Below are 23,422 nucleotides of genomic sequence, written 5' to 3'. Positions count from 1 at the left end.
CCGCACCCGTATTTGCGTGCTGCCCAGAGAGATACACATATATGAGTCAAAGGGATACTTGCTGAGTCGTGATTATATGGATGGATATTTAGACATAGTTTGTTGGTCTGTAGTGATACTGATGCTTAGACAGAAATAAGTGTATTGCTGGCGATAACAGAGCTAAAGTATGTAGAGGTATTACTACTGAGGAATTAGCAAGCATATATGATACAACATTAATAATTTTATTTTAGAAGTGTGAACAGTGGAAGAATACGGAACTTAATTGGAGTGTTTGTGTTTAACCAGAATGAGGGTATGTAGACTTTGCCTCTTACTTCTGAAGTTTAGGAGACTGTGTTTCATTACAATTTTGCGTAATTGATGTTATAACTTTTGTGATACACATATTTTATTGACACATGTGGGTGTCTTTTGTGTGATCTTGGCGCGGGACTTTCCTTTCTTTTAACAGTACCCTAGTCACGATCACGCTAGGTAATTGTGAGGGTGTTTCCCTTTCTTCCTTTTTCAGTTAGTTTACTATGAGTATATCATGATGATATATGGATTAGAATTTGTTTATTATTAATTGCAGCCCTGAGGAAGTATGATGTCATAATAGTGACCTGACGAAACACGTGTTGGCTGCGCTGTGGAAATAAGAAGAAATAATAAATTGAAAGCGACACAAGCGTGAAAACCAATACTGGAGGACTGTATTTTTTTTATATTTAGAGTGCTCGGAAAAGGCTTGTTTTATATTAAAGCCTTCTTGATGGTAAGCAGCCTCAGAGGACAATTGTGCAATGTCTCAAAGGGAGAGCACATTAGAAAAGTTAAGACCAGATTAAGGTCCCACTGGGGCATTATGAAGGTGGAAAAGTGTTGCAAACCTTTCAAGAGCTTATTTAGAACAGGGGATTTCAAGACGGGTGGCTAATCAAGCAACCACAAAAAGCCTGAGATGGAAGAAAGATTGCCATTTAGGGTGCCCGGAGCAGAGCCCAGCTGGGCAAGAGAAAGGATAAAGAGAAGGACCCAAGAGAGGGGAGCAGAAAAGGGGACAACCTGTTTGTTTTTTCTGCACACCATGCAACAAACTTGCCCCAATGGCAGGCATATACAGTCTTTATGGAGTAATTCCTGGGTGGCAAGATAACAGTGCAGACTTTGGCCGGAAGGACGAAAGCTGTCAGCTGTCGCCACCTAATCTCCACACATAAATCTGGAGCATTGACAGGTTTAGGTGGAGAATCCTTCTCTGCTGCTGTAACAGAAAATCGTCCCGAAGAGGAATCCGGATCAGAAGACCGATGGCCATGCTCAACAGTTCAGGATACCAAACTTTCCAGGCCCAGTCCGGAGCCACAAGAATGATTTGGGGCCATCTTCCTGAGAAATCTAAGCAGGAGTGGTATCGGTGGAAAGACTTACAGGAGGCCTGAGCTCCACTGGAGACAAAAGGTGTTTCTGTGCGAGAGCCATCATGGAAACTCGAGTGCGCAGAACTGCTGACACTGCACAATCTCGACGGTGACAAACAGATCTAACCAAGGCTCTAAATACAGCCGAAAAAGACCTTGCATCATCTCCGGATGGACAGCCATTCAGGATCCGCAAGGAACCTTTAGCTGTGTTAGTTTGCCCTGGAGTTCAGAGAGCCCGCCAGGTGTTGAATCACAAGGGAAATGCCCTGACGTGACAGCCATGGCCAGAGATGCAGGGTCTCTTGACAAGAAGGTCTACGACCCTACCCTATATGTTTGTTGCAGAACACCATGGTGGTCGAGTTGGCTGAAAACCTGCACTAGCCTTCCCTTGATGGAGGACAATAGTTTTAATGCCAGCCGGATCGCCCGGACCTCGAGACGGTTGATGTGGAGTCCGGAGTCCGACGGAGACCAGAGACCTCTGATCTCCACCTATCCCAGATGGCTGCACCTATCCCAAGAGTGACACATCTGTCACCATTGCCAGACCTGGTTGGGGAGGGAAAGGGTCTTGCCCTGACCCAATCGTGGTTCTTTAACCACCACTGCAGATCTTTTGCAGTTCCCTTCAACTCTGGACCATGTCGAAGAGATTCTCCTGATGCTGCTTCCACTGGAACTTCAGGTCTGACTGCACAGCCTGCATATGCCAGCGGGCATGTGCCACAAGCAGGATGCAGGAGGCCATGAGACTCAGCAGCCTCAGAGTCAGTCTCACCAACATCCAGAACAGAGGCTGAAACATCGGTATCACTGCCTGAATATCCTGGACTTGAAATTCTGGAGAATAGGGTAAAAACAGCGCAGTATCCAGAATGGCTCAGATGAAAGGGAGCGTCTGAGTGTGAGTCCGGTATGACTGTCACATTTATACTGAACCCCAGCAAGTGAAGAAGGTCCCCCATCGTCTGGCGGTGGCAGACAGCCTGGGGTGAGTCACCTTCAACAGCCAGTCGTCGAAAAAGGGGAAGACTGGCACCCATGACCTCCGCAGATGAGCTACAACCATTGCCATCACCTTGGTAAACACCTAAGGGGCGCTGGTAAAACCAAAAGAAATCACGGCGAACTGAAAAAGCTCATAGCCCACCACGAACTGTATGTAATGCCTGTGGGCAGGCAGGACGGGAATGTGGAAGTAAGCGTCTTGCAAGTCCAACGCTGCCATCCAGTCCCGGGTCCAGGATAAACCGGACTTGAGCGAGCGCGAGCATTTTGAACTTCACCTTCTTGAGGAAGAAAACGAGAGGACGCAGGTCTAGAATAGGACAAAGGTCTCCAATCTTTTTTGGCACCAGAAAGTAGCAGGGAATAATAACTACGAACTACTTCTGGCATCTGTACTCTATAGCTTCCTTGGCCAAGAGTCGTCACTTCCTGGCAGAGCAAGTGATAGATGGTCCTCCATTCGCCTGTCACAAGTGGGTGGCATGGGTGAAGGAGTAGTCTCGAAAAGGCGGAATCAGCCCCTTCAGACAATCTGAAGAATCCAGCGGTCTGATAATATAGACCTCCAGCGGGGTAGGTGATGGCATATACTGCCTTCCACTGGGTGCCTATGATGGTAACAGGGCAAACTAAAGGGGTTTGGAGGTTGTGGGAGTGGTGGACTGGCCCAACCTCTGGCTTCATGATGCCATAGGGTCTGTGGATACTGTGCCCTCGGCCACGGAGAGGTAGGGAAGCTTACGCGCTCTGGTGGCAGCGCAGGTAAAGACATGGCTGGAAGCCCATTGCATAGCCTTGAAATGCGGAGTGGGGTTGGTGAGGGGCTATGGAAAGACCCAAGAACCTGGACCTAGATCTGCTATCCTTGAATAGCTGTACAAAAGGGGGTGGTGATGGACGAAGCATCTGAATCAATCAAACACTCACACCCAGTCAAAAGATCTGGGTTTAATCCATCACCGTTCTTTAGCCCACTCTGCCACCCCAGTTCAGACATGGCTATATGCAAATCAGTCTGACCCTGTGCCCCATGGGAACAGTCCAGCCCGAACTGCCAAGCCATGTCTTCCCTGGACCGGAAACAAGCTTCCGAGGACCGGTTTCTGGCATTCCAGCCGTCTTCAGCCCGGCTTGCTTGAATCCAGTGGCAAAGTGAGCAAGGGACTCACGTCTGAGCATACCCTGCCACACTTATGACGGCCAAAAGCGGTACAAAAGGGGGTGGTGATGGACGGAGCATCTGAATCAATCAAACACTCACACCCAGTCAAAAGATCTGGGTTTAATCCATCACCGTTCTTTAGCCCACTCTGCCACCCCAGTTCAGACATGGCTATATGCAAATCAGTCTGACCCTGTGCCCCATGGGAACAGTTCAGCCCGAACTGCCAAGCCATGTCTTCCCTGGACCGGAAACAAGCTTCCGAGGACCGGTTTCTGGCATTCCAGCCGTCTTCAGCCCGGCTTGCTTGAATCCAGTGGCAAAGTGAGCAAGGGACTCACGTCTGAGCATACCCTGCCACACTTATGGCGGCCAAAAGCGGTACAAAAGGGGGTGATGATGGACGGAGCATCTGAATCAATCAAACACTCACACCCAGTCAAAAGATCTGGGTTTAATCCATCACCGTTCTTTAGCCCACTCTGCCACCCCAGTTCAGACATGGCTATATGCAAATCAGTCTGACCCTGTGCCCCATGGGAACAGTCCAGCCCGAACTGCCAAGCCATGTCTTCCCTGGACCGGAAACAAGCTTCCGAGGACCGGTTTCCAGCACTTAGTCTATCTTGTCTCTGAAGACTCAGATGCCATCAAAGCACATTGTCATAAGCGATGCTTGAACATCGCCAGAAAAGCACGTTTTCAGCCAGGCATACTGCAGTAAGGCCACCAATGAAGACACTGCTCTGCCCAGCGAGTCGGTTGTGTCCAGCCCACATCGAATTGTGAACTTACCCGCACCTTTTCCATCAGCCATTGCTCGAGAGAGTATGGCCAGAGACTCCTCCGTGACCATAGGCAGCACCTGTGCAACCGAATCCCACGAGGAATGGGAGTAACGGACAAAAAGGCATGCAGTGTTCACAGACTGCAGTGCCAGGCTAGTGGAAGAAAACATTTTCTTTCCAGCCTCTTGGATTCCCCGTCGGTTGGAGCGGTAGGGAATGGACCAGGATTTTCACGGGTGGAAGAGGATTGGACCACCAAGCTCTCAGAGGTAGGGTGCTGCGTAAGAAAATTGGGTCCCCTGGGGCAGGGCAGTGGCAGCTGTCCTGTTCACAGGAGCCCCTGTGCAGGGTTTGGACCAAGTCCTCAGCAGGAGGTCAATGAGGGCTTCATTAAATGGGAGAAGAGGTTCTCAAGGGGTCACTCCAGGCTAAATCACCTCCAACACGACAGTAGCCTTGACTTCAAATGAGGGTAGGCTAAGGTACAGGACCTCGGCTGCCCTTACCACCACCATAGCAAAAGAAGTCTTTTTCTCCATAGCCATGATAGGGAGCGAGAGCATGCCAGTATCTGGAGAGATGCCCAGTCCGCTAATTTCTCACCAGTCCATGTTGGGGTTAAGGGGCTGGTATTCCTCAGGGTCCAATGACCCCCTCCTTATTTTCCTCGAATTCCAGCCCATAAGAATACTGCTCAGGGTCGGGTCTTGAAGGCAGGATGCTGGAGTTGGATGACGCTCCTCTGGCGAATGGGGGAGGAGCTGGAAGCGTGGACATTAGAAACGGCAATGATCCCAGCGCTGAAGAAGGTCTGAATGGTACGGCGGGTACTGGTTCTGATCCATCCGTGGATCCCAGGGGACCGACTGGGGCGGGGCGGAACCAACGGTGCAGCACCAGTGGGGGCCCCTCCCGAATCCACGGGCCTGAAGGCGCACCAGCAGGAACAGGCCACCCAAATATGAGGTGCATGGCCTCAGAGTTGGGCGGGGGTCGCTTCAGCTCTCGGAAACTCAGGGAGGTTCGAAGCTGACCAAGGCGTAAGCTCAACTGAGGAGCCAAGTCTCGAATGACTATGATCCCTCATTGGAGCTCAACAGATGGGGCAAAGTCGAAGACCTCGTCGACTTATTGCTCATCTTTCATTTGTGGGACTTACCGGAAGACAACTTGGAGTGGGACAAAGAACTTGGGCTCTGCAACCGATCTCAGGACTTTCCTCCTGACAGTGATTGAGACAGTCACAGCATTGTACATTGGGCGGCAAAGAGCCTGAGAGAGCCCTGCCTCAAGGCCTTGGGGTTCAATGCTTGGCAGTCAACGCACGTCTTTGTGTCATAGTCACACTCAAGGCAACAGAGGCAAAGGTATGGGCTTGTCACCGACATTGGCTAATAAGAGGCGAAGCAGGGCTTGAAGCCGGCATTCCCAGATGACATCCTGCCACACCAGGAGAACATTTTAAAAGACTTTGACAAAAAAGGTCAGGTAAAAATTGACTGGGGGTAGCTGTCTCCGGATCTGGGCTGACTTGTGTGGAAAGAAAAGTAGTGACGCAAGAGCGCTGGGGTGGTGACTATACAGGCTTTATGCAGGTCATTCTGACGCGGACGACGCCACGTTGCGCCGAACAACGCCACCCACCGGTGTTAGGGCTACTTCTCACAAAAACTCTCCGGATCCCGTCTGACACAAGGGGATAATTCGAAGGCAAGGAAACTGCAGCTAGAAGTTGGTCTGATCAGGTGCCCTGCACTTTGAGGGGAAAAGTAGATCAAACTGGAGGGGCACACTGGCTTGTTCTGCCTTCACTATTCCCCCCATTCCTTTCACAATCAGACTACCTCTGCAAGAGGATGCACAAAAAAGCAGGGAACAACTCATGGAAATGGGAGATGGACTCTATCCGAGTATCCAAGGATACAGGAACTATTTACCTGCCAATGGCATTCTCCAACACACATCATTTACAGATAAACACTATTATATGAATATTCTGATCACAGACTAGAAACCCTCAGTACAACTCAAATAATAAGGATAAGTAACTTTTGGTAATAATCTTTCTGGTGGATACTCTTACCTAACTGCAAATTCTCACCTTACAATATTCACCTAGTCCCCAGACAGGATTCAGAGAACTTTCACCAGCAATGCTCTTGTGTACTGCTAAGTGGAATGTTGCGGCTGACCCCGTTCTACCTCAGCAGTGACATAGTGGAACCGCATATAAGTGCTAACTGTGTCCTGACAACAGTTACTTGCTTTACTCTTTCCACGCCTCAGACCCAGACCGTGAATAGTTGGTAGGACAAGTGTACAGCTTTATCATTCGGGATATTTTCAGATTTTAAAAAGAAGCCCTATGCATGAAGGGGAAGGAGGTGGGAGGGCAGTGAGAATTCTGCATGAGAAAGAGTGTAACCGAAGGTAAGTAACTTGTTCTTCTGATGTATACTTCTAACTGCAGTTCCCAAACCTTCCAGTAGATACCAAAGCAGTACAGACCCCAGTGATGGGTCTGAGTACTGGACTCACCTAAATGTCTTGCAGGATTGAAAGGGCGAAGTATCCGCCCTGCTGGACCTAGCTGTCAAGGTAATAGTGCTTTGTGTACATATGGACGGATGCTCAAGTCGCAGCATGGCAGATGCCAATGACCGCCACTGCGCGTGCCAATGCAGTGGTAGCAGCCTTGGTCTAGGTGAAATGGGCTCTCAGTCCAACAGGCGGCTGCTTTTCCCCCCCAGTGTGTAACAGATCTTAATCCAAAGGACTATCCACCTCAGCAGGTTTCTCTCTTGCACAGCCTTCCCTTTCTCTGCCACGGAGAACCCCACAAAAAGAAACTTCCTTAAACAATCAATATAAAAGTTTAAAGCCTTTTAGGCGACCAGTTGATAAAACCTAAACTTTTTAGAGGGACACGCGCAGAGTAAAGAATTGCCCAACGTGAAAGGGCGTCACAACTTTTGGCAAGAATGCTACCCGAATCCTCAACACTAACTTGTCCGGGAAAAAAGTTGTATAGGAAGGGTGCAATGCCAGTGCTTGACTTGAAATTCACGCATGGAATGAGGTGAAGTAATCAAAATGAGGAAGACTGTCACCTTTAATAGTGCTTACTGGCAGGGCTTGCTGGACCAAAGAGAAAATAAATAAAACATCTGACACCTTCACAGTCAGTTGCTTGAATACCACACCAGGACACAAATCTGCTGCAGCGCCCACCATAAATGGAATTCGTGGAAGGGGCACCTGGGGAAAGGAGGACATCCACCACTTCAGGCAGCAGACAAAAAGTAGTCCTCTGCCGCAGCTTCGTACATGGAGGTGTAGATTATGCAGATTTTGATGGGAGGCTCAGCCCTGCTGCAGCCACTGCAGACCCTCTTGAAGTGGTAGCCTGATCGGAGGACAGATTCTTATGCCCAGAAGCTCTGGGTACTATTCTCCTAGCTCAATTCGGGGTGGCCAGGTTGACTGGAGCCCTGTCATTCTGGACCTTTGTCATAACTTTGGGTAGGAAGGCTTATCTCTATCGCTGCACATGCGGCAACTCCAACCTGCTAATCTTTTGACACTGTTCTTGACCCACTGACGTAAAATGCCTTGCACTACTTTGGTATGTAAACAACTGATCTCATCCGCTCTGGCAATCAAGGACCCTGCCAGGAAGTTCACAAACAGGAAAATGACAAGAATCTCCAACAAACTGCAAACCTGCAGAGGTTCTTGGGACAGGACCCAAGTCTACCCTGCCCGTTGCAGTATCACATGGCAGTGGTGTGGTCTGTGAGACTGTGCACCAGCCTCTCCTTAATGGACAGCAGGAAGGCCTTCATGGCCACATGAATGTCCCTCAATTCCAACAGACTTATATGAAACCTGGTTTAAGTCGGAGACCAAAGTCACCTGATCGGCACCTCCCCCAGATCAACTCACTAGCCTAGCAGGGATGTGTTCATCACTACTTTCAGCTCTGGGTGTGGAAAGCAAAGGTGGCTGTTACTGGACCAATTGCCTTGAGCAGCCACCACGAAGATTGTGAGCTGTGCCCTCTGAGATCAGGATGACATCCGTCAAATTTCCTTTATGCTATGCCCACTATCATGTGGGGCATTATGGTTATGGAAGTCCTGGATCTTTAAGCCCATTGCCGTTGGTCACAGTTAAAACACCCTGAATGGGCCCCAGGGGCAGTCACTGTCCTTATCCATAGCCGGCGATTCCAAGGTTCGGCAAAATGGAATACCAAACCCTTTGGCCCCCTGGTATGGGGTGGTGCAAGCCCGGCGACAGGGACGGCCGCCTAATGAATTGTATGCTCCAAGTTTTCCCAAGCTAAGGGCTGCACTACAATGCCCGCCTGAGACATCAAGCCTTCATTAGGTACGGACCGCAACAAACCCCTGATACCATAACAGCAATTTCGTCAGCTCCTGGCGCGTTTCGAAGGGAAATCTTCTTTATCAAAGGTTACTGCTGGCGAAGAATTATGACGTGCTCCCGGTCTTCCTCCTAAATACTGCCGTTTGCCGCGCCCCCAGATGGGCTAATTATATATCATGTGGGGCATTATGGTTATGGAAGTCCCGGATCTTTAAGCCCGTTGCCGTTGGTCACAGTTAAAACACCCTGAATGGGCCCCAGGGGCAGTCGCTGTCCTTATCCATAGCCGGCGATTCCAAGGTTCGGCAAGATGGAATACCAAACTCTTTGCCCCCCTGGTATGGGGGCTACAGGCATTATCGACTAGGAGGATGCCGGAGGCTTAGAGGCCAGGAAGCCTCAAAACTGCTCTCACAGATTCAGGACTGAGGCTAAAACATCAAGATCATTACTTGAATGTTTGACTCACTGCGGTGAAGGGATGGCTCTGAATTGCACAGCATCTAGGATAACTCCAATGACTGGGAGCCTCTGCAAATAAGTCTCGCCTCTGTGGGGAAGTGGTGCATCCTGCTCCTGCATAGAATGGTATGCAACACCAAGGGGTGACTACTGTATTGGCTGGGGAGACTGTCTTTGCCTATACACCAGGTCTCTGGAGTAACTTCTGAACTTTTTAAAATGATGTGGGCATTGCTTGGCAGGGTGGAAGAGACCCAATGATTATACCGTGGCTCCAAGGCAGAATCAGCTTTTGTTTGTTCTGTTTACCAGAAATGCATGAGCTACCAAAGGGCATATCCAGTAAAGAGGCTTGTAATCCTCAGAAAATCCTGTGAAACGCATCCACAGGTGTCAGCGAAGCACAAAGCTGGTATCAACTGCCCTTCCCAGGCAATCAGTAGTAACTAGACCAGCACAAATCACATATGTGATTGTGTCTTGTCCATCATGAATTGTCAGAGCTAAAGACGTCCCTAGAATCTACGGGGATCCATGTGTAGAGTGACCCAATAAATATACAGCATTTACCGATCACAATGCTGGACTGGCAGAGGAGAAGAACAATAGTTACTTACCTGTAATCTGTGGTTCTCCAGTATTGGTGTCTTTCATAGATTCACATGCCTGAATCATTCCCCGTCGTCGGAGTGGGAGTCCCACGGTACATAAAAAAGCAATAATATGCCATAATAACATAGGAAAAAACCAGTAATTCCCAACCAGGAAGTAAAGTAGCCTAAGCTACAGGAGAAAAAACTTCCACACTCATGACTATCCTAGTCATTTTGTATAGTCCAAACTACAGCCAATCAGGTGACCGCACCCACCAGGTGACAGCACCCACCAGAAGGTTCTCCCCAGAGGCTAGGGCTCTCATATTTTCTTGCAAGGAGTGATGGTAAACCAATGTAGCCTAAGAACCTCTGAGGGGAGGTGGGCGGGTTGCATGTGAATCTATGATAGACACCAATACTGGAGAACCACAGATTACAGGTAAGTAACTATTGTTCTTCTCCAGTATTAGGGATGTCTTTCATAGATTCACATGCCTGAATCAGAGTAGATAGCAGTACATATCCGTGCCTGGCAGACGCTAATAGTAGCTTAAGCTTGTCAATACGAGTAACATATAACCATGCAATATGTAAATATTACAGTATTAAAAGCATGATAAAATGCAGTTACTTGTGCATGTGCACAATAAAAAACATAACAAGCGTCTGACAGCAGTAATAGGAGGTGGGAAAAGAGGCTCACCTTAGATGAAGATTACGTAGAACTGCTCGACCCACTGAAGCATCGGTCTCACTGGCCGCATCCAAACAGTAGTGTTTGGTGAAAGTATGCCGACTGGCCCAGGTTGCCGCTCTGCAGATGTGCTGAAGAGGGACTCCAGCGAACAGGGACGTTGAAGAAGACACTGCCCTCGTAGAATGCGCTCAAGGAGCTGCTTGCAGAGGTCTTCCTGCTTGTGCATGGCAAAAAGCAATGGTTGCAGAAAGCCATCTTGCAATTGTTTGCCTAGAAACTGCTTGGCCCTTACGAATTGCACCATAAGTGATAAACAGTTGATCAGATTTGCGTAAAGTAGATGTTCTTTGCAAATAGAACTTTAGACCTCTCTTAATGTCCAGAGTACGCAATGCCCTTTCCACTGATTGTGGATTAGGAAAGAATGTCTTTAAAATTACAGGTTCGTTTAGATGGAAATCCGAAGGCACTTTGGGTATGAATTTCGGATTAGTGCGGAGCACCACAGAGTCATTTGTGAATTGTAAGAAAGGATGATGAACCGTAATAGCCTGGATGTCACTGACTCTTCTAGAGGAAGCCAAAAGAAGTGACACCTTCCACGTAAGGAATTTCAATCCGGCTCTGTGGATAGGTTCAAAGGGATGGCGCATAAGTTGCGCTAGCACTACATTGAGATGCCACGATGAAGGTGGACGACGTACTGGGGGGAACATTCTGAAAAGGCCCTTAAAGAACTGTTGTATAATTCTTGACGAGTAAAGAGAAGTGGTCCCATCTTGTCGGTATCTTGAAATCGCTGCCAGGAAAACCTTCAGGGTTGCATGAGACAATCCAGATCTTGCTAGATGTAAACAAAAAGCAAGATTTCCTCTGGACTAGCTGAAAAAGGATGAATTCCAGCCGAACGACACAAGATACAAAAACGTTTCCATTTGAGACTGTACGTCTGTATGGTAGCAGGCGCTCTTGCTTTGGCCAGAACTTCCTTGCAATCCGCAGGAATGTTTAGATGGGCGAACTCAAGGTACTCAGGCGCCAGGCCGCTAATCTCAGCGATGTCGGGTCTGGATGGTAAATCTGACCGTCCTGAATGGAAAGTAGGTCCGGAATTGGACTCAGCTAAAAAGGTTCGCACTCCGATAGGAGAAGGAGTTCGGTGAACTAGTATTGGCGAGGCCATCTGGGAGCAATGAGAATCAGCCAACACGGCTCTTTCTTCATCTTCCTCAGGACTCTGGGAACCAGTGGTATTGGTGGAAAAGCGTAAGCATATATATCAGAGACCAGTCTATCGAAAACGCATTCCCCTGAGTCTTTGTGGGGATGCCAACTTGCAAAGAACCAGCATTTGCTGTTGTTCTTGGTAGCAAAGAGGTCTAGATCTGGATGACCCCACTGTCGGAAGATCCGATCTACCGTCTGCTGATGAAGCTCCCACTCGTGAGTAGACACTGTTGTCCTGCTGAGAGTGTCTGCAAGGACGTTCTCTGTTCCAGGAACATGAACCGCCTGAAGATTTATTCTGTGTCGTATTGCCCATGCCCACAGCTCCTGGGCTTCTTGAGACAACAGAGCTGATTGTGTTCCTCCCTGTTTGTAGACATAGTGCATGCTTGTGGTGTTGTCTGTGCGCACCAACACAGTGGCTCCTTGGATGATTGCGCGAAATGCTTTGAGTGCAAGGAAGATGGCTCTCAGCTCTAACAGATTGATATGCCAACATTTTTGTAGAGGGCTCCATTTGCCGCTGATTGTCAACCCTTGAAGATGAGCTCCCCAGCCTTCGAGGGATGCGTCCGTGGTGATCGTAAAGCTTGGCGCATCCTGAAGGAAAGCGAAGCCCTGTCGAAGATTCCGACTTTGTACCCCGAATGCGATGGGTAATCTTGATGAGATCCTCGAAGGAGTCGGAGACCTGCAGCCATTGTAAGCGGAGTTCCTCCTGAAGAGGCCTCATTCTGAGTCGGCAATTCGGTATCAATGGAATGCAAGACGATACCATCCCCAGAAAGGATTTGAACTGTCGGACTGAAACTGACTTTTTTGAAAGTAGATCTTGAGCCATGTTCTGTATCTTGTTTTGTTTCTCGTCCGAGACGAAGGCTTGGAGCAGCTGGCTGTCTAAGGTTGCTCCCAGGAAAGCCCGTCTTTGTGACGGTACCAACTGGGATTTGCTGATGTTGATGGAGAGACCCAGAGACTGAAAGAGGGTTAGACATTGCTGTACATGATTGTCTGCGTCCTCGTAAGAACTGGCATTGATAAGGCAGTCGTCTAAATATGGGAATATTTGTATCTCCTTTAAGCCGGAGGTGCGCCGCCACCGGGGCCAAAACCTTTGTAAACATTCTGGGTGCCAAGCGCAGGCCAAAGGGAAGAACTCTGAATTGATAATCCCTGCCAGCCACTCTGAATCGCAGGAACTTTCTGTGGCGAGGTAAGATGGGGATGTGGAAATACGCGTCTTGGAGATCCAAGGTGGCCATGTAGTCTCCAGCTGCTAGAAGATGCAGTATTTCTTGTAGCAACAACATTCTGAACGTCAGCTTCTTTAGATATTTGTTTAGGGCATGGAGATCCAGAATTGGACGCCATTCTCTGGATTCCTTCTTTACCAGAAAAAATCTGGAGTAGAATCCTGTTCCCCTCAGAATTTGAGGAACTCTCTCGATTTGCTCCTTTTTTTAACATCAAATTGATCTGGACAAAGAGCTCTCTTAGATGAGCTGGTCCTTTCGGGGGAACGTTTGGAGGAAACTGTTGGAATTCTAGGGCATGGCACTTGGCCACAATGTCCAGGACCCACCTGTCCGATGTTATCGATGACCACGAGTAAAATTTTGATATTTGTCCTATAATTTTTACGAGAGTGGGGCAGTAGCGGTGGCAGGTGATAAGTCTCACTGACGTTGGTCCTTTCCGCGTAAGGCCGTTTTTCCCCTGTTCTGAGAATAATTATTTCTTCGTTGGCCGTAGGACTGATAGCGCTGAGTTTGGTAGCGCTGATTTCCCTGCCTGTAGGAATATTGTTGTGTATATCCACCTCTGTTGGAGAACGATCCACGTCCTCTCGCTCCTCGAAAGGGCGGTTTACGAAATTGCAGGGTGCCCAAGGATTTCGCTGTTTCTGTATCCTTTTTTATAGTTTGCAAGACTTCCTCCACTTGCAGGCCAAACAGAAAATCTCCGTCATACGGCATATCGAATACCTTTGGTTGTACTTCTTGACAGAATGGAGTGGATCGTAGCCACCCTTGTCTACGCAAGACAGCAGCACCCGCCAATTGCCTGAATCCAGTTGAGACAACATTAACCGCCGAGTCGATCATCTCAGCCGAGATTCTTTCCCCTTCCTGCAGAATTTTCAGCGCCTCAGATTTCGAAGGCTCAGGAAGCAGATTTATGTATGGGGAAATATCCGACCACATCTGTCGGTCATATCTGCCCAGGATGGCCAATGAATTAGCAGCCCGGACCGTGGTAGCTGCCATCGTTGACACACGTTTACCAATGGCATCCAAGCACCTGCCATCTCTATCCGGTGGGGCTGTAATTGGAGAAGAAGGATTCCTAGATCTCTTTTGGGCCGCTTGAACAATGACTTAATTCAGTTTTGGTTGTCCTATAAGGCAAGTAGGAGATTTTGCAGGTGCCTTATATTTCTTATCGATCCGTGGCAGGACCGGCGGTATGGAAGCTGGGGTAGACATGACCTTAACATCCTCCTGCCAGATGAAGTCTATAATAGGTATAGATTTTGCTTGCTTTCTTGGCTGGTCTTTAAAATCATACAGAAAGCATTCCTGCTCCGTATGTTCCATGTCTATATGGAAGCGCTTCGTAGCCCGCTCCATAAGAAGGTGGAATCCACCCACGTCTACTGGTGGTGAATCCGAGGTAGCCGGAGGAGATGGAGAAGGAGTTTGTACTTGGTAGTCACCCCACTCCGACATCACGGACCTGTCATCAACCTCTCCTTCCTCTCTTTCTTCTTCGTCAGAAGAATGTTGTATGTCCGGCTGGTTGGACGGTGTACGAGGAGGAGACCTTGGAGGTCTGAAGTCTGGTAAAGGCGTTTCCACCGCAGGTGTAGGAGGCACAGAGCCTGTAGATTCTGATGGCGGAAAACGGCTGTAATAGTCGTCCAGCATGCATTGAAGATTGGTAAGCAATGCAATTGGCACCTGAGCTGCAGGGACATTTGTTACCTGTGATGTCATTAGTTCAGGCGAATGTTGATCGTCTTGGTCGTTCTTCTGATACTTTATGTTCAGCTCGGAAGGACTTGTCGCCGTCCCAAAGGTTTCTTCAATGACAGAATCCTCCTCACTGTCTTTAGAGTCAAGAAGCTTGTTTGGAACCTGCAGAGGTACCTTTTGCGGTGAAAAATACAGAGGTGATAACTGCTCCAAGGTGGAACCACGTCTCTGGAGCAAAGACGGTTTTGGCGTCGACAGAAGAGCCGTAGACGGCGACCACACTTGCAGAGTGGTACAAGAGAAAAGCTGCGGCGTCGACGGTGGGTCCACCAAAGGACTCGTTGACTTGGATTTGGGTTTAGACGACGACAAGGTTTGTCGTTGACGGTGCAGAAATCGTCGTCGACAATGATGGTTCCGTCGACGGTGGTGTTTTCGTCGACGATGTTGGCTTCGTCGACGATGTTGGCTTTGTCAACGGTATTGGCTTTGTCGACAGTCTTATCTTCGTTGGCGACGGTGCCTTCGTCGACGATGGTGTCTTCGTCGACGGTGTGGTACTCGTCGACGAGCACGGTAGTTTCTTCGCCGGCGGAAGAGCAAGAGTCAACGGGATATTTTTTAGAGTAGCCGTCGACGGTGCGCCGACGATGGCAGAAGATGAAGACCCTGCCGTTGACAAGATAGGTCTAACAGTGACATAGACCATCGTCGGCGATGAAGACGCCGTCGACAATCATCTGTGGTTTAGGAGATGAAAAAGTTACCGTCGACTTGGATGTCATAAATCACAAAAGAGTGCCTACACCCGACAGCTTTAACCAAAATTATTTTGATGGATAGGACAAACACAATTTCTGAGTTTGACCCGGTATTTTTTATTTTATACCTGGTTACTTTATCAGTTTTTTAAAACTTTTTATAAATTTCACAAAAAAGGAAAATATACATTCGTTATATTTACATATTTACAACCACATATTTACAAATTTCATACATTCCACAAAATAACATTCTACAAATACACAAAAAACATTGTAATTTCATTAAATTGAATTGATCACTATCCAAAGAAAAGACAAAAATAATATAAAGGAGCAAAAACCAAAGGTAGAAATAACTTAGAGATCAGCCGTGGCTGATCTAAACTCTTAATGATATTGCTTGCTCCTTCTGGTGTGCAGACGCGTTTCTAGTACAGGGAAACCAGTTCCCGGACTGTCATCAGGGCTTTGTCAATTTTCTGTCATTAGCTGATGGCTTCACTTGGAAGTCGAAAAAAAGAGGAGAGGAGCTCCGATTACGCCTTTCTTATTCAAACTACAGACTGTTTCAGGACGTTAGGGCATTTTCATTATCTTTTGGGAAAGTCAAGGTGGCGGGCATCGCCGTCAAACGCTGTTTTATTCTGAAGCCACTCGAAAATTCTTACTATACATGCGAGGGATGTAATTATTCAATACAGCCAGTGCAGGAGCGCGGATACTCGGTATTTCATTTCATTGTCAGCCAGATATAATCTGCTTGAATGTTGACACTTCTCGCAAAATACTCGGCTGATTTCCAATGACGCTATTTGGTTGATCGTAATACTGCCACTCGTGTTCCAAACGGTCCTTTCTCCTGCACTCAGTGGATGTAGCGTCGATGGAGATCGTCGTCGACGAAGGAATCGACGACGGCGTCGTCGACGACAGAGGCTGAATCTGAGGTAAAATCTTCTCAGATGTCTGAGGTAACTTTTTGGTGGATCTTCTCGGGGGCGTAGATGGACCACCTTTCTCCTTAACAGGGGGAGTAGCCTTAGATGTGGAAGGCCTCTAAGACCCCTTAGTTGGTAGTTGTTTCTTAGCAACTTTAGCTCGAGGAGAAGTTAACACCTCAGTAGCAGCTCTCTTCCTAGAGGCTGAAGTAGACCCAGAGGCAATACTGTCTACCTCAGAAGCAGGATAATCCGAATCCTTAAGCTTTTGTAGCCACAAAAGCAGGCGGCCCTCTCTGTCCCTGAGGGTCTTCTGAGGGAAGGTTCTACAGATCTTGCAGTCCTTTACTTGATGTTGAGGATAAAGGCAATAAATGCACTTCTTGTGAGGATCTTCTTTAAAAAGCCAGAGCTTACCACAAGAGTCACAAGGTCTGAATAAAGATTTATTGGAAGACATCTTTAAAACACTAGATTCCAGAAGGAAAATAGAGAAGTACTGAGCAGAGCTAAGGGAGACTCGCTTCACACGACGTGCGGTAGAAAATCTGAGAGCCTGAGCCTCTGGGGGAGAACCTTCTGGTGGGTGCTGTCACCTGATTGGCTGTAGTTTGGACTATACAAAATGACTAGGATAGTCATGAGTGTGGAAGTTTTTTCTCCTGTAGCTTAGGCTACTTTACTTCCTGGTTGGGAATTACAGGTTTTTCCTATGTTATTATGGCATATTATTGCTTTTTTATGTACAGTGGGAATCCCACTCCGACGACGGGGAATGATTCAGGCATGTGAATCTATGAAAGACACCTCTAATACTGGAGAACACTCATTTGCTAAATGCCTCAATCCTCTTAGACGTCCTACCCAGAGGCGCTGTGGGGAATGAACTATTGTTCACCTTAATGGGTCAAGACTGACCAACAACACTCCCTGGAGTATAATGTTTTGTAAGAAAGTCAGGGTCGCCCGCAGGAAGTCTGTGATCTCTGGCCATGTGTCTATTTACTAATGGGCAGGAACAACGCTCTGACCATGTGCCCAGCCCATCAAGGTATTAATGAGGGCCTTATTAAAGGGACCAAGGGCTCAGATGTTGCTGGCCCAGGCTGCAACATTTCTTTAAGTATGTTAGTTTTGGTCTCAACTGAAGCTAGCTGCAAATCTAGGACCTCATCTGCCAATTTCGGGAAGCAAATCTGGTGCAGACCATTAAAGCAAAACAATTATGAACATTTGAATGATCTATTCTAAAGCCAATAGGTTAAATGTAAATGTAAATGTGCTGGATTTGTAAAGCGCACGGCTGCCCGTGAGCGTCCCGGCGCTTGCTTAGGGAACCCGTCCTGGTATTCCCCTGTGAGAAACCCCGGCAGGGTGTCCACAAGGTGAAAGCCAGGCATCCCGCCGCGAGGGGCCGTAGTGGAGATTAAGCAAGCTATTGCCCAGAGTCGCAGAGTGTGACCCCGTGAGTTGAGTAGGCACCAGAGCGAGAATTGTCGAGTCCGTGGAATTTTTGAGCCCGAGACCCGCCGAGGCGGGGAATCGAACCCTGGTCCACGGTCTATCTCAGCTTCCGGGTCTGCCGCCTCTAACCACTGAGCCACGCTTCTCCACTGGGTAATTTTGTTTTTGTCTCAGCCGTCATTAAAGATGGCACTACAGGACCTGCTAACATATTAAAGCTTACAACAATCACAACCACAACAGGCATTGGCTTAGCCAACAGGTCTCGCCTTTGGGACCTTATAAGTGTTTAGCCTTGCAACAGTTGATGTTGTTGCACCAAGGATATTGTGTTGCATAAGTAAGTACATATAAGGTCCCAAAAGCGAGACCTATTGGCTATGCCAATGCTTGTTTTTTGTTAGGAGTGTACCAGCACTTCTTAATAGAAATGTAATACTTTTAATTGGAGTACCAACACTTCTCATAAAAAACAGTTACTCTGCTACAGAGTACCTGCACTTCTATTTTGCCATTTCAAGCACTGGCCAGAAATGTATCAAGACAGCGCCCTTGTGACAGGCCCCTACGATCTGGCGAGCAGGTTGACATCTGGGCCCAGAGCTGGCTCTGTCTTCATCGTGCTCTACAAGTCTAGATTTCACAATGCTCGTGCCTTGCCCCAAGCAGCGAGGCGCAGCTTGGACCGTGGCACGTTTGCTCACAGTACTTCCTTCCCTCTTCTCTCATCTGCCCCCACCCTCACTTCACATTACACTGATCGGTCCCTATTTGACAAACAGGCCCTTTTCCTAATGAGGGAAAAATGGAGAGCGCAGGAGGAAGACAACAGGCGGCAGCCGGCGCGCGGACAGAGAGCGCTGGCCCTATTACCGTCCAATCACACAGACTGCAGAGTATTAACGGCCTCCCACCCTTTTTTTCTGCAAATTCCCATATCTGGAAAATTTTCCAAACAGCAAATGACGGTCGGTCCATGGCAGCCCCCAGCATCCCAGATCAAGCATAGCAAATGCACCCTACCAGTGAACGTGCTGGGGGGGGGGGGGGGGGGGGGGGGGCTGAGGGATGGGGGAGTGTTCTTAATTGAATGTTGACAGGGACTGTTAGATGATTCAGGCAGCAGCAGGGGGTCTGAAGAGAGGCACGGAGCTGTGTGTGTGTGTGGGGGGGGGTGATGGGAGGCGAGGAAGAAGGGGCGACGCTAGGACAAAGGTAGCAGCAAATGCACCCTACCTGTGCTCACGCTATGGGGGGGGGGGCCTGAGGGAGGGGGTGGGGGAATGTTCCAAGATCATGCATAGCAAATGCACCCTACCTGAGCACGCGCCAAAGGGGGGCAGAGGTGTGGGGGGGTGGGGAGGTGAAGAGCCTGAGGGACAGGAGGGACGGGGGAGCGTTCTTAATTGAAAATTGACAGGGAATGTTAGATGATTCACGCAGCTGCAAGGGGTCTGAAGAGAGGCACAGAGCTGTGTGTGTGTGTGTGGGGGGGGGTGTGATGGGAGGCGAGGAAGAACGGGCGACGCTAGGACGAAGGAAGCAAGAAGGCGGGGATAAAGGGAAGGTGACGAAGGGAGAGATGGGAGAAGAAGAAAAGCAGGAAATAAGAAAGGAAAGGCTGAGAACGATGGATATATGGCAATAAAGGGGCGCCGGGGGCCTATAAAAGAAAGGAGAGGACCAGGGTAAGGAAAAGGTAATTCGGAGCAAGGAAGAAATAAAGGAAAGATGAAAGCAAAAAGAAAGGTAGAGTCTGGAGAGAGAGAGAACAAGAAGTGATTGTGCTGGCATTCCCCTTGCGATAGCTCGCAGACCAGGTTTCCAATTAGCATGCGCGCCGCTGCTCGCTCCCGCACGGTGGATGCCAGCACAAGCACGAGTGCTGAAAAAGAGCTGACCAATTTCTAATGGTCATCTCCTAGAGCAACGTATATATGCGCTGCCTAGGCGAGACCTAAAAATGAAATGAAAAAAAGGAACAAGTATAACATGCTGCTTAAATGTAGTGGTTATATGATGCCAATTAACATTTTAAATTATATATTTGCAATAGAAATGTAAGGGTACCAATTGGACATTTATGCACATCACAGGCAAAGCAGATTCTCATTAGTGCAAGGAAACGGCAGTATTGGTGTTGAATTACTGTGTTGAAGTACTGAGTTCCTTTTTTTTTCCTTATCACATGAACACATACAGCTAAAACAAATGCATTGTAGTGCTAGACTGGTGGGAGAAAATTAAACCATGCCAATTATATTTTTAGTACCCTGTCATGCTTATATATTGGCCATCCAGATCTGTATACGACACCAAGTATTTGTACGCAAATGCCCAAGAAAGTTCTAAAGGAAATTTGTCTTAGGTTATTAGAAGACAGGCGGTGGTTTACTGATGCTAATAAACCTACGGTTACTTCCCACCGTCTCATTTCTCATGGGCTAGGCCTACATCCATACCTGGAATTGGCATTCCCTAGCTATTATAGAATGCTACTGACACGGATGAGAACAGACTGTTTTTATAGGCTGATATCTTTCCCCGTTATAAATGACTGGTCTGCCTCCTTAATTAAATGTCCTTGTGACGACATATCAACCCAGTCAAACATTCATTGCATTTTCTTTTGCAAATACTACGAGTGGGGAAGGAAGCGCTATCTGCTACCCATTCTCAAGACTTGGGGATTGAGGCAATGTAAACCAGCTTTGATTAGATTTTATCTATTACAAGATGAACCTACTATACACGCAGCGGTAGCTTTTTTGAAGTATGCAGTAAGATGCAGAGGGACGATGGTTTAATGTTTGGAAATTGTTTGTATGCTTGTATTATACTGTACATTATGACACTCTATAGTACAATACAAACTACCCAGGTCCCCTCTGCTGTAGCTTTCTTTTTAAATACGCAGTAAGACGCAGATGGACGAGGGTTAAATGTTTACAAATTGTTTGTACGCTGTATTATATTGTACCTTATTACATTTCTATAGTACATTACAAACTACCCAGGTCCATTCTGCTTAACTCTTTTAACCTTTTTAACTGTTTTAAGACTTGCTTTTTAATATTCTTAATGGATTTTGTGAAATATCTCTTATTAGGATGTCTAGAGTAATAATATGCCTAATGTATGACATGGATGTAGAGTATTTATAACTAACGTGCTTTTATGGTTTTTTTGTACAAACACCGAATAAAGCTATCTTTGATATTTTATGTCATTCTTTTATGCTTTTCTATGTTTTCAGATTACAGCAGTTCAAAGCCAATGGTACCTATTTCTTTGTGCCAAACAATCATTGTGCTCTGTGATGTGCACTCAACCTAAAGAGTGTTACTGTAACTGTTCGAAGTATGCCTGCCTGCTAAGGAGCTATACTGTTCTATGACAATGATAAGAAATGTACTTATTGCATTTATTCAGTACTTACTACCCTGAGGCAATGACACACCTTCATACAGGTAGCATGCTACTATGGAACCAAAGGTTATTACTGGTTGTTTGGATTAGACCTGAGCAATCAAAGAAACCATTTCATTAATTTACTCCAATGTCTCCAGTTTGTGTTAGATTAAATTGACACTAAATCAATGTGATCAGTGGGGGCTATATGAAATGGAGATTCGGTGTTAGGCTTTGGGGATAGTTTCAAAGAGGGAGGTTGTGATCTGTGAGTTGTGTGCAAATTGCAGAAATACTACAGAAATTAGAGACACCTGAATGCGGAATAGAGTAGGCTATACACAGAGATCGTAAACAATGTAGGGGATGGATGGTAAGGAGTGGGTCATTCTAAAGAAACAAGGACAGAAAACAGTTGCTAGTTTTAAGTCCAGGTCACTTTTTGGGTTTTAGAAATAGAGTAACCTCTTGTTTCCAACACCACCTTATTGTCGGCTGAGTAACCCATTTCCCACATGGATCCTTCTTGTTTTTCTTTATTTATTCCCAAGGTTTATGTCCCTTTGTCTAATGTACCAGGCTTAGTCGTGGTTCCGAGTTTGCTTTAAATAACAAACACTATACTGTCCTCCAACATTTTCTATAACAAGAGCTACTTCAGTTCAACAAAAAGTATCCTATGCTACCAGTATTACTACTGATGCAATAGTGACCATACAAGACAATATTAGTGATCTTAAAGGGAACCCCGCAAGTGGATTCAAGACTCACCTTGGAGACAGGTAAAGTGCTGGAATACAGTTATCGAAACAACCTGGTGAAGTCCCTCAGAGCCCAGCAAACCGGTTTACATTCCTCTGCACTGAAAAACGAAAAATAAAACACATGAAACCAAAAGGGTATTCAGCTGAAAGAAAGAGAATCATAATAAACTTACAGTGCAGAGAACAGAACACAATTTCTCATAAGCAAGTGTGTACAATGACAGGGAGTACGATCAATGAATATTTCCAGGATTTATTAAAAATGCATTTTTGAAAAAACAAACACCGACAGTTCCTTACCCTTGGTAACGATGTATCTGCTAGAGACACAGTCTAGCCACAGATTTCTTAACTTAGAATATCTCGAGGCGTCTGACCGGATCCGGAAAACTTTCCGCAGCAGCACCTCCGCAGATTCCTTAACATAGAATAGATACCAAAGCCATGCCCATGTAGGGAGCGGGTCTGCAACTGAACCCCACCAAGTTCCAGAGAGTCAACAAAGTGACTAAACACAGTGGGGACAGCAATGCCAGCGCAGCCAACACCTGGCCATGAAGCTCCGAAAAGAGGGAAAAACAATGGGAGGCAAAGGCATCACAAGCTGTGAAAGATCAGTTGGAAAACATTTGTGTGTATACCGGGGGGAGAGAAAAAGAAGCACAGAGCCAGAAATGGCGGTGCAGAAGTGAGAATCCATGGCTTCGTAAAGAAGATGAACAGAGCCTAGGGTCCAATGGATCCACAGGATCCGAAGCGTCTACAGGAAGCAAGACCCAGAGAGAGAACAAAAACGGCATGAGAGAGTCAGCGCATATTGTCCGAGTATGCACAATAGTGGTAAAAAGCACTGTAGAACCTGCACCAGCTAAGATACATGAGGTAGCAGTGGCAAGATGCCGACCCATGGCCAGAAAGTGCAGGCAGTACCAGAAACACAAGACACTTCAGTATTTATTTATATGCTTCTATAGCGCCTGAATAGACCCCCGAAGGGGTATCTCTGCGCTTTGCCATACAGAAGAACCAGCTACTATGCCCGGACAGTACTAGTGGGTGGTGGGGGGGGGGGAATGAATTAAATGCTAGAAAAAAGGTAAGTTTTCAGGGTTTTTCGAAAAGACAGGTGGTCAGTACTAAGCTTTAGTGAGAGGGGGAGGGTGTTCCACAGAACAGGCCCTGTGTATGCCAAAGCCTTGCCTCCTTGGCGAGTTTTTTTAATTTTTGGAACCTTAAGGAGCTGGAGATTGCTCGATCGTAGTGAGCGGCCAGGAACATAAGGAAGGAAGGCTGTAGTGAGAAATTTCGGGCCTTTCCCCATCAGGCACTTGTGAATTGTACACAGGATTTTAAATTTGG

General features: G+C 47.2%; 1 protein-coding gene across 3 annotated transcripts in view; it reads right to left on the bottom strand.

The window, feature by feature from the left end:
- TNPO3 (transportin 3) overlaps positions 1–23,422 on the bottom strand; it is a 1,288,661-nt gene that overhangs the window by 6,917 nt on the left and 1,258,322 nt on the right. For all 3 annotated transcript variants that reach the window (XM_078677788.1, XM_078677785.1, XM_078677786.1), the window contains exon 22: positions 22,071–22,161. In XM_078677788.1, the coding sequence (XP_078533914.1) occupies positions 22,101–22,161 (61 nt within the window). In that variant the 3' untranslated portion in view covers positions 22,071–22,100. The remainder of the gene's footprint in view (positions 1–22,070; positions 22,162–23,422) is intronic.

Source organism: Lissotriton helveticus, chromosome 1_1, assembly GCF_964261635.1.
Source record: "Lissotriton helveticus chromosome 1_1, aLisHel1.1, whole genome shotgun sequence".
Lineage (NCBI taxonomy): Eukaryota > Metazoa > Chordata > Amphibia > Caudata > Salamandridae > Lissotriton > Lissotriton helveticus.
Note: the sequence above shows the minus strand (reverse complement) of the source record. Positions and strands in the feature narration are given on the sequence as shown.